Genomic DNA, 12,558 nt, shown 5'->3' with positions numbered 1-12,558 from the left:
TCTTTTGTTGCTGGTTTTAGCCAGGTTTCTGTTAGACATATGATATCAAATGAGTAGAGTTCCAATAGAGCATGGAGTTGTGTTATTTTATTGTTAATGCTTCGTGTGTTAAGGTGAGCTATTAAGAATGAGTTTGGAGATTTTATGAGTGGGTGAGAGTTAGAAGGGTTTGGGTTGTTGAGTAGTATGGTATTTGTGGTGTTTGGGCCTGGATTTGGGTGAATGTCTCCGTCTTTTAGAGATTGGAGTATTGTTAGATATAATTTCTTTGTGAGTTTGCAAATAAGTGGTGGATATCTTTTGAGGTTATGGGAGTTGTATCTAATGTGGACTGTTCTATGGTATTTAGGTGATAGATGTTTGGGTATGGAAGTGATGTTGAAGTGGTCAGTGTGAGAAGTGTGTTGAATAGAGGTAGTACATTTAGTAGGACTTAATAAGTTTGTGTATATAGGGTGCTCATAGGAGGTTAATGAGTAGATGAGAGTTAGAGGAGGTAGAAGTATGAGTAAGAATAACATTTGTAAGTAGATTAAGGTGTACTGTTTATTTAAAGTCATGGTATTGAAAAAAGAAAGAAAAAGTAAAAGACAAGAATGAAGATTAAGTTATCGTTTTTATTTTTAGTTGTTTTGGCGGGAAAAGTGTGAGAGTAGTGTGATGGAAGTGGGACTATGAGTGGTGGAAATTAGGGAGGGGGTGTGGTCTGTGAGGTATAAGGTTAGGACCCCTGGGGGTGGGTGGGAATTGGGGGTAGGGTGGGGAGCGGAGTGAGCCCGTAGGGCGAACGGAGCGGGTTAGAGCAAGTAAAGAAAGATCTCCTGGAGTCAATCAGAAAAGCTACCGATTGTGCAGGAGTTCTGGGTAGTTCCAGGTGAGTGTAAAGTAGTTGTAGTAGTATAGTATAAAGTAACACCGAAATAGTAGAGAGGGAAAAGGGAATAAAGTACAATGAGGGTACTTTGGTGAGGACTGTAGTTACCTGCCTTATCCTACTTTTTATAGTACATAGATTTCATACAACAACATCCATACAGTAAACTCTGATGCTGCTTCAGTTACACCAAGTTAAAAAAAATGAAAGCAGAAACAAAGAAATGTGAAATGAGTAAATATCAGTCTGCATTTTTAATGCATTAATGTTTCCTCTTACCTACTGACCATTAGGCTCCCTCCTGCTTGTCTTGAGGTTATTCATCCCAGCCCGACTCGAGGAATCCCTGGTGCAGAGACAAAAAACAGAGGTGGGTCATCATCCAGGCAGACATGGAGATGTTTGTGCCCTCGCTTAATACTTGCTTGCACCAAGCAATGCAAGCAGTGAGGGTGCTTTTGTTTTAAGTGATAACCCCACCCCCCACCCCCTGGTAGATGTAAGCACTGAAATCATGCACTTTAATTAGGACTGCCATCAGCAGTTTGGAAGGACAAGCCTCCCTCCACAGTTAATGACTGCAACTTCATTGACTACAACCTCCACTTGTATGTTGTGCAGCAGCTAACTAGGCAACCCCCCCCCCAAGGATAGGCAAGCCAGCACGAGCCACTTACTCCTACCACCCCCTCCACACACACACACACACACACACACACACACACACACACACACACACACACACCACCTGCCTGTGCTGCTCTTCAAACTTTGGCCTTCTGGATCATAGTCAGGGCTTCATCTCTTTGTGCCACAGAGCCAGGATAACTTTAGCTTACAACTTGACAAATAAAAATGTATATCAAATCTCTTAAACGTATATCAGCATATTATCTTTGTTCTTATCTTACAAGTTTACTTTAAATTTTTAAATATTTATTTCTATGATGCATGACAGACCTGCATCTTTTTGGCAAGCCAGTTTAGTCTGCAACATATATTTTCAAGAGGGAACGTAAACTAAAACTTGAGGAGACTCATGTGTACATTTTGTGTTTCTTAATCTCTGACAAGACACATTGTTTTTTTACTGCTTTAAATAATCATCCTAATTTGAATGTGTATAATGTGGCGAATTTTATTTTTCAGGCACAAAGATGGCATTAAAGTTCCTGCGAAAGAAGACCACAAAGCTGAAGACATTCCTACAAGAGTACAGCATCTCACTGCACCTATCTGTGTGCCCATACATCATTGGCATGTTTGGAATTGCATTTGAAACTGATGAATATTATGTCTTTGCACAGGAATATGCAGTTGCCGGGGATCTTTTCGATATTATCCCACCACAGGTATATTTCACTGGGAGCATAGCAGTTGAACTCAACCTTTGTTTTATTTTATATTGGATAAATGCTAAATTCAGAAAAAAATGCACACACTCTTAAGTGATGTGTACACAGTGCAATTTTTATAAATTATGTTAAAGATCATTTAATGATACACCAAGAGGGACATCAGCTACTGGGCTTCTAATGCTAGAGATCGTAGCCCCATAAATGTATAATTTACACGCACATACACCTTCCTCCACAGTACACACATATGTGAGTCCTAGATAACCCCTGACACACTGTTTGCATATTCAGTTCATACTTCCAAGTACATAGCGCTGCACGCATTTGCTTCTGGGAGTTTGGCTACCACTGAACTGCACCAGGCTCTAGTAGTTGTTTTTTACCACATAACAGCTGCATGCGTATACAGAACACATTAATGAATACCACTCATCAGCTTGCCTTTTGGTAAATTCTCAACTAATTTTAGAACTCCCTGCTAGGATATTTAAAAGTATTTAGTTATTGTGCTGTCTGCTTTTGTAACTACAGTGCCTCTTCAACAAAGAAGGCAAGCAGCACCATATTAAAATAATTTTGTCAGAGAACAGAAACCATTCAAAATGTCCAGCACAGGTACGGGTGTGTGGTACTGGCACCAGTTACTGATGTCCAGCACAGGTACAGGTGTGTGGTACTGGCACCAGTTACTGATGTCCAGCACAGTGCGGGTGTGTGGTACTGGCACCAGTTACTGATGTCCAGCACAGGTATGCGGTGTGTGGTACTGGCACCAGTTACTGATGTCCAGCACAGGTACGGGTGTGTGGTACTGGCACCAGTTACTGATGTCCAGCACAGGTACAGGTGTGTGGTACTGGCACCAGTTACTGATGTCCAGCACAGGTACGGGTGTGTGGTACTGGCACCAGTTACTGATGTCCAGCACAGGTACGGGTGTGTGGTACTGGCACCAGTTACTGATGTCCAGCACAGGTACGGGTGTGTGGTACTGGCACCAGTTACTGATGTCCAGCACAGGTACGGGTGTGTGTTACTGGCACCAGTTCCAGATGTACAGCACAGGTACGGGTGTGTGTTACTGGCACCAGTTCCAGATGTACAGCACAGGTACGGGTGTGTGTTACTGGCACCAGTTACTGATGTCCAGCACAGGTACGGGTGTGTGTTACTGGCACCAGTTACTGATGTCCAGCACAGGTACGGGTGTGTGTTACTGGCACCAGTTACTGATGTCCAGCACAGGTACGGGTGTGTGGTACTGGCACCAGTTACTGATGTCCAGCACAGGTACGGGTGTGTGGTACTGGCACCAGTTACTGATGTCCAGCACAGGTACGGGTGTGTGTTACTGGCACCAGTTCCAGATGTACAGCACAGGTGCAGGTAGGTGTGTGATACTGGCGCATTTTCCAGATGTACACCACAGGTACAGGTGAGTGTTACTGGCACAGGTTCCAGATGTACAGCACAGGTACAGGTGTGCATTACTGGGACAGGTTCTAGATGAACAGCATGGATGCAGGTGTATTAACACTCACTGAAAATAATTTAACATTTTTTAGTAATTAGGACAACTCAAAACATCCAGACAATCAGTGTTTTCTTTTTCTTACTGTGTTTTGTAATTTCTGAGAAAAAAAATGGTGGTTTCTAATTGCTGCTACTTTGCATAATATATTAGAGTCATGGATGCTGACAGTGAACAATGTGACACTGTTTTATTATTAACCATCTGGAACCTGTGCCAGTATCACACACCTGCAACTGTGCCGGACATCTGGGACCTGTACCAGTAACACACACCTATGCTGGACATATGGAACCTATGCCAGTAACACACACCTGTACCTGTGCTGGACATCTAAAACTTGTACCAGTAACACACCTGTACTAGTGCTAGACATCTGGAACTTGTGCCACTAACACACACCAGTACATGTGCTGTACATCTGGAACCTGTGCCTGCAACACACACCTGTATCCGTGCTGTTCATCTAGAACCTGTACCTGTGCTGTACATCTGAACCTGTGCCAGCAACACACACCTGTACCTGTGCTGTACAACTGGGACCTGTGGCAGTAACACACCTGTACCTGCACTGGACATCTGGAACTGGTGCCAGTACCACACACCCGTACCTGTGCTGGACATCAGTAACTGGTGCCAGTACCACACACCCGTACCTGTGCTGGACATCAGTAACTGGTGCCAGTACCACACACCCGTACCTGTGCTGGACATCAGTAACTGGTGCCAGTACCACACACCTGTACCTGTGCTGGACATCAGTAACTGGTGCCAGTACCACACACCTGTACCTGTGCTGGACATCAGTAACTGGTGCCAGTACCACACACCTGTACCTGTGCTGGACATCAGTAACTGGTGCCAGTACCACACACCGCATACCTGTGCTGGACATCAGTAACTGGTGCCAGTACCACACACCTGTACCTGTGCTGGACATCAGTAACTGGTGCCAGTACCACACACCGATACCTGTGCTGGACATCAGTAACTGGTGCCAGTACCACACACCTGTACCTGTGCTGGACATCAGTAACTGGTGCCAGTACCACACACCTGTACCTGTGCTGGACATCAGTAACTGGTGCCAGTACCACACACCTGTACCTGTGCTGGACATCAGTAACTGGTGCCAGTACCACACACCCGTACCTGTGCTGGACATTTTGAATGGTTTCTGTTCTCTGACAAAAATTATTTTTAATATGGTGCTGCTTGCCTTCTTTGTTGAAGAGGCACTGTAGTTACAAAAGCAGACAGCACAATAACTAAATACTTTTAAATATCCTAGCAGGGAGTTCTAAAATTAGTTGAGAATTTACCAAAAGGCAAGCTGATGAGTGGTATTCATTAATGTGTTCTGTATACGCATGCAGCTGTTATGTGGTAAAAAACAACTACTAGAGCCTGGTGCAGTTCAGTGGTAGCCAAACTCCCAGAAGCAAATGCGTGCAGCGCTATGTACTTGGAAGTATGAACTGAATATGCAAACAGTGTGTCAGGGGTTATCTAGGACTCACATATGTGTGTACTGTGGAGGAAGGTGTATGTGTGCATGTGTGTGTGTGTGTGTGTGTGTGTGTGTGTGTGTGTGTGTGTGTGTGTGTGTGTGTGTGTGTGTGTGTGCGTGTGTATGTGTAAGTCATACGTTTACAGGACTATAGTCCCCAGCGTTAGAAGCCAAGTAGCTCATGTCCCTGAATTGGTGATGTGCCACCCTGTATAACATAGTTGAGAAAAAAAACACCATCAGCAAATATAAATACACTGCACAAAACATAATCTTTAATAAAGAGATAATAAAGAGATTTAAAGGCTTATCATATATTCTTTCCTTAATTACCTCCTTCCACTTGTTTACTTCCCCCAGGGCCATTTGCCATTTTCAGCATGTTCTCTCTCTCTATCGAGTTGCCCTAAAAGTAGCTTTAGGGTGTTGCACTTTGTCCTGTATTATACCAGCTATCAGTAGCATCCCTAATCATAAACATATTCTAGTAATCACATGGTTACCAATCCCCTAATGTGTACCATATGACATAAATGGGTTAAGCATATTTTTACTTATCAAAACTTGCATCCACTATGTTGTAACCCCATGTTGAATGCTTAACTTCAAGTGACATAGTCATCCATTATGAGGTGTAGGTCAGGTCTACATCCATAGCTAGATCCGTTATGCTGTGAATTTCAGTCATTTGGGGGCATGGCTATAATCACTTTTCATAATCAAGTACCTCCTGCCTCACTGTGAGTCATTATAGCAATGTCCTTCGTGTTCAGTCTTGTATATTTACCTTACCTTTTTTTGTCAGCACATCCCTCTTGCTCCTGAATTGTAACAGGTTCTCACTGCTTTATTTTGGTACCTTTCTTTGTCTGCCATGTCTGTTGAAATCACCATAATTCTAATGACAACACTGTACAGAAGCAAAATGGATGATGCTACATACCAGCTGCAGGTAAAAAACCTGCAATTACAAATGTGTCCAATGAGGCAGTCCATTTGTGCAGAAAACCCTGTTTAGGGTCATGACAATGATGATGGAAGTCTCAGAAGTAGAAGGCACAACTGTTGGCTCAGTCACCATTGGATAAATAATTAGAAATGTAATGGTGGCAGAGCTCATAGAGGGCAGATCTGTAACAGGACACCCCTTGAGAGAGAGGAAGAGATGAAATTAATGGGAAGACAAGATTTTTAGAAGTACCAAGTAGGTAGTTGTTGTGTACAGACATGAGTCCAAAACATCCAGGAGCTGTTCCCTTAATTCCAAATATGAGGTATCAGGTAGAGGTATGTGCCATTCTGGAGCACAGGAGCCTGGGTCAGTGTACTTCTCAGTTCTGTCTGCAGTGCAGGTAGAGTACAACTGGGTACCTATTACCTTCCCCGCAGAATGTTGGTGCAGTACTTTTCTAATAAGTGACTACAGCTGGAGCTGGTTGTCAAAGAGAATGCTCTTCATGAATTTGCTGATGCTTGTTGCAGTCAGACAGGAAAACAACAAATGAGAAGATGTTACCTGCAGAAAAAGCAGGAATTGCACATGGTTACTTCTAGTTGTGGAATCTAAGACCACATTTATGTGCATCTTTCTTCCATTCAGATTTTATACTACAGTTAACATGACCAGTCAAAATATTACTCACTAGGTGTATGAGCCACGTCTGCAGCACCTACCCCGCAGGTCCCTCAGTGAGGCATTCAGCTCCATTACTTGTATGTTCCATGAATAGCAGTGTGTTCTTATTAAATACAGTGAGCACAGTGCCACTCCTATGCATGGGACTACATTCTGTGATTGTGAACATGGTGGATTTTTTTGGTAAGGAAGCAATACTCATGTACCTTCATAAAATGTGAAAACAATACTTGTATAAATGCTAACATTAGAACTCTAACAAAATATTATGTTTTGTAGCTTTGAAGAAAGTTTATTTATTTAGCTTACTTTATGCAGATTTAGTGTAAGTCACACAATTTATTCTGAGAAAGAAATATATGCATTAGAAAACACAAGGGAATACATTTCTGTGAATGAAAAAGTACAATTTGCATCTTCAGTCAGCATAATTTGACAGCATGAGTCACACTGTTCTAATCATGTTTTCCATCTGCTGATACAGAAGGGAAAACTGTGCTGCCACTTTGGCTTTCTGCGTCTTCATTTTTAGTTATTCTATTTATTCATTTTAATTTGTGGTATGTAAGTAGAGGCGGCCCAAGGGCCTACTTTCAGTATAACCTTTTTTATAATTAAGATAAAGTATTTAGTAATACAGTAAAATAAATTACATTTTGTACATACTATTGAGTTTAATAAGGTTATTTTTCTAAGGTCAGAGAGCTGAAAGCTACTTATGATATGGATAGTATGTAATTAATTATGGCAACTACAGGCAAAATTCTCTATAAGGCGTTTTTTTGGATTAGATTTGACTTGTTGCAAAGTATGCAAGAACCTGTTGTTCAATTGAATTGAGTCTGCAACAAGAAAATGCTTTTCAGAAACATTCTCAAGAGAAGTGCAAGGAGTGCACAGTGACGAAACTAGCAAACTTGCAATATATGACTGAGTGCCTAGTGCTAGGCATCCATTCAAAAAAGAAACTTTAAACACAAACATTAGAATGCTGTAGGGCCACCTTACAACTAGATTAACCACCTCAGAGGTTGTTGACCTGTGATAAGAGATACAGAAAGATGACAGGTAATAACCACTCCCTTTCATCTGTATCACACAACAATCCATTGAGCTAATGTTGCATCACTTAGCAGTGTAGAGAAAGCTACTGGATCTCACAATTGAGCCAATGTTGCATCACTTAGCCGTGTAGAGAAAGCTACTGGATCTCACAATTGAGCCAATGTTGCATCACTTAGCCGTGTAGAGAAAGCTACTGGATCTCACAATTGAGCCAATGTTGCATCACTTAGCAGTGTAGAGAAAGCTACTGGATCTCACAGTGTCTGGCAACTTGAAACCTTGTTTGCTCCCATACAATAATCACAGCTGTACTGTGGTGTATTGACCACTTCACCTGTTACCCACCTAGCTGTCTCTAAGAACAGCCATCGTCCACCCTATATCCCCAAAGGGATGCAAAAGATGCCCAGCCTCTCACTAAATCATAGGTTAGTGTCGATAACTTCTGTGTCTCAGCATATCTTCATATTTCAAAATGTTAAGACTGTTTAACTTTCTAAAGTATCTTATTATTTCCTCTATTTGGACATACTGCTGCCGTCATCAGGTTCTAAATTCCACAGAGTTCCCACCTCAAATGCACCCCTTTTCTTAGGAAACACAATGATGTTGGGTTGTCAGACCATCTGTATTATATGTGAAAAAGTTTCCTTTCTTTACTAGCCCAGGTTCTCTTTTTGAGAGAATGAAGTCCATCAGTACAGAGACTAAACAGTGACTTCTGACCTATGCTTTCCCATGGGATGAGGGTCCAGTTCTATAAGAGTGCGTATGGATCTCTGACAGAGATTTGGTCTTCAAGAGCTGACCATGAACTCAGAAGTAGTGTGTCACTAGGGTTTCCAAATTTGAAGGCAGTATTTCAGGGCTGGTAACTCGGTACGTAAAAATCCACTACCAATCATTAGTGGACCGGAGTTCTGCTGTGGCGACCCCTAACCGGGAAAAGCCGAAAGACACAAAAAAACATTCTGTATGTCATATCTGAAACCCATGTAATGAACATGAAGCTTTAGAATGGCGCTGTTAAAGGTGATTTTACACTACATACAGGAAACTAATTTTTGAGCGGGACTATACACTTATATTTTCTGCCATTGTTCAAGAGAAATTATAAATAATATAGTGAGGGTTTAATCTATAACTGTTTCAGTCTGTTGTGTAAATATGGGCTCATAACTTTATGTTCCATGCCCGTATCACACATTGTCACCAAGCCATTTAATTATAACACATGAAGATGTGATAGTTAATACTTTCCAAATCTTGCCCATAACAAGTCTAGTTCTACTGTGAGACACCAACTTCCTAAAAGTAGAAGTTACAAAAGAACAACAGCAATAAATGCATGAAATCCAAAAGTGCAAAACATTTTTTTTCTTACTTTTGAGAAGGGGGCAAGCCCCCTGCATACCACCTCCAACTTATATATGCTATCTCCAGAGTCACAGCAAATCTCCTTTAAGATGTAAATCACTACTAACACAATTAAAAGTCACACCAACAATGATTTCCTGTGTTGAAAATCTTTCAGCATTATGTGGTTTGTCTCTTTTTTTTTTTCCTGTGGGTTACTGACACTCAAGCAATTTCACCTCGAGCATGTGTAGAGAAGCTGATAGGTTTGTGTCCATGTACATTTGTGTAAAGTTACATTTCAGAAAGGATCTGAAAAATGTATTGTTCCCCATTAGACAATCTCATAAGAAAGTGACGTTGACACTTCTGTATAAAGTTATTAAAACATGACGCTAAAAACCAACATTTAGATTTCCAAAATGGAGGATTTAGATTTATCAAGGTATAGCCAACACTTTTTGTTTTTGGTTATTACAGATAATTACATAGCAATAACACATATGTATTTTTATTTTAGATTTAATCTTCTGTCTGCACTCACTTTTATTTAACATTGCAGAGAAAGTGGAGGGCAGTTTTTAAAATACCTGGTACAGTATAGGGCATGATAGGGATTAGGATGATATGCATTTTAATGTGTATTATTGATATCAACTTGAATGTCATTACTAGACTATTGACAGACATTCTGTTTCTTTTTCATGAAGGTCGGACTTCCTGAACAGACTGCAAAATATTGCATATATCAAGTTGCTTTAGCCCTAGACTATCTTCACAGCAAAAAACTGGTCCATCGTGATATTAAACCAGAAAATATCCTTATTTTTGACAAGGAATGCAGAAAAGTTAAACTCTCTGATTTTGGAATGACTCGTAGGGCAGGTACAGTCGAAAAACGTGTTAGCGGTACCATCCCTTACACAGCCCCTGAGCTTTGTGACATGTCACGGCATGAAGGATTCTGCGTAGATTATAGTATAGACATCTGGGCATTTGGAGTGCTTTTGTTCTGCATGCTCACCGGAAACTTCCCCTGGGAGAAAGCACTGCCTTCAGACACTTTCTATGATGAATTTGTAAGATGGCAGGAGTGTAGAAATGTAACAGTACCATCACAGTGGCGCAGGTTTACTTCTGACGTACTGAGAATGTTTCGTAAGCTGCTGTATATCGAGCCCAAAAGAAGATGTTCAGTCAAAGAAATCTTTAGGTACATGAACAAAACTTGGATGATTAAGAAGGAGAACGGGAATCATCTTGCAGATGTGAGTTCATCCTCTGAAGAAGACTTAGTAGTGAGAACAAAACAGCAGAGCCTTTCGCCAGTAATTAACTCCGCAAAGAACAACAACAACAATACAGAACCATCATCCTCTCAGTTTTCTGCTGTCTCAGTAGTTGGCCAGATTTCATCTTCCAGTGCATATGAAAGGGCACCTAAGGAGAACAATGCAGGCCGGATTGTGGTAGCAACTCCCATTGAAATTTGTGTCTAGGCATTTACAGCTGAGCTTCACTCATCTGTTTTAATTTCCTCATGAGATGTAGGCTACCTTAGAATTCCACAAAATGCGGTGTTGCATCATCGTGGAGTGTCGCTTACTGACATAGTTTCAGTTGGCAGTGAATGAGACTTGGACGTTTTTTATCTTGACACCTAAAGCACAGTCTTTACTATCAAAGCTGATGCTGTCTAAAGAGAAAAAGAGAGGTCGATGCCTACCATGTCTTTGGTTTGCCTGGACGAGTTTTGAGTTTAAGCAATATGTTGACTTGGAAATATTAAAAAACTGCTGCAAAAAGAAACAATGAACACTGTGCAAGGAGTGGCCTTCCAATCTGACTTTTTCCTCTTATTTAATATTTGGAATATGAGACCTGGATGGGGAAGGCCATAAGGCTTTACAAGTAAAAGAAGGCAAAAATGTTATCAAGTTTGAAATATAAAGCCTGCTTCCAAAGAGTTTGTCCTGATGTTGGCTATAGTTATTTTACTGCTATATTTGATGAGCTAATGAATCTGTAGATCAGTTGTTTTTCTGTGGTTGTAGCGTGTGTGTCAGGATTAGTGAATATGTTGGTTTCTGAGCAGTTGTTATGTGTAATACAGTGTGAGAATATCCCATAATTGCAGTATCTAGTACTGCATATTTAATTTGTGTACTGGGGTTGTTCATGTGTTCTAGTGTTTTCTTGTACTGTTAGACTTTTCCCTGTGACAGGGTAAACAAATTCAGGTGTGTCTATGTGGTAATATAGATTCTAAATTATTTATTACTATGTATTAACTTATATTACCATAAACAAATTAATACTTAGACTGTACACAGTGCCATAAAATAGACTTTAAAACTGTAAACAATTAAGTGAGAAGATGTGTATACTTAGAACAATATGCTGATTTTAAGCATTTTCATTTTAGATTTACATATCTTTATTATTACCTTTCTTTTATCTTTATCTGATAGGAATGGAAAACATAATGTTAGCATGGCCCAACTGAATTATTAGACAATGTAGAAAAAAACACCAGGAATAAAACTAATCATTTAATTATATTTTCATTTTGTTAATGACAGGGTTGAAAACTCTGAAGTGACTGTTAAACTTAATTATCTTTTAAAAAGGTATGCCAGAAATTTGACTCATTTTATACTATAGATAAACTTACTGTAAATATTCTTTGCACTTAGATTTGCATTCTTGACTAAAAAGAGTTGCATTTCATTCAGGTTTTCAAAGTGCTAATTGAAGGTATTGTTGACAAAATTAAATTAACCAGTACTGCAGCATTTGATTTAGAAACTTTATTTATAGGCAGTTTGTGAGCTTCCGCTAAAGCTCACCTGACACATTAAAAAATATTAAATGGCATTTCCCTCATTTGTAAACTATAAAACAGATACTTTAAAGGAACCTGATACTCCCACATTTAGACTGGATCATCAGTACAGTGCTTGCTGTCAGGAGATGTTTCAGTCATATGTAATGAAAGCATCATTTTGCAGAACAATAGTCAACAGTTGCTTATTAGTAACAAAGAGTTTTATACAGTGTTACTTGCATTCCAGAAAATTCTTTATTGGAATGCTGGGTAGTTAGTGCTTCACATTTTCCTGAGTAATGTGAACCCAGACACAAAAAGCCAGCTCTTGCACTACAGCTGTAAGCTGTTGTTACATTATGCTACTTATGTAAAATACAGTTACTGGAACATTCTTGTGT

The 12,558-nt window shown here is 40.2% G+C and overlaps 1 protein-coding gene across 1 annotated transcript in view; it reads left to right on the top strand.

Moving 5' to 3' along the window:
• The window catches only part of LOC122799217 (serine/threonine-protein kinase SBK1-like), a 175,752-nt gene that overhangs the window by 161,777 nt on the left and 1,417 nt on the right, over positions 1–12,558 (top strand). The window contains exons 3-4 of the mRNA XM_044068135.1: positions 2,024–2,226; positions 10,041–12,558. The exon at positions 10,041–12,558 is cut by the window's right edge and continues 1,417 nt beyond it. Coding sequence (XP_043924070.1) covers positions 2,024–2,226; positions 10,041–10,829 — 992 coding nt within the window. The 3' untranslated portion in view covers positions 10,830–12,558. The remainder of the gene's footprint in view (positions 1–2,023; positions 2,227–10,040) is intronic.

The sequence above is a fragment of the Protopterus annectens genome, chromosome 4.part0, assembly GCF_019279795.1.
Source record: "Protopterus annectens isolate FY-2018-M chromosome 4.part0, PAN1.0, whole genome shotgun sequence".
In the NCBI taxonomy this organism is placed as follows: domain Eukaryota; kingdom Metazoa; phylum Chordata; order Ceratodontiformes; family Protopteridae; genus Protopterus; species Protopterus annectens.
This window is presented reverse-complemented; position numbering and strand designations above follow the sequence as displayed.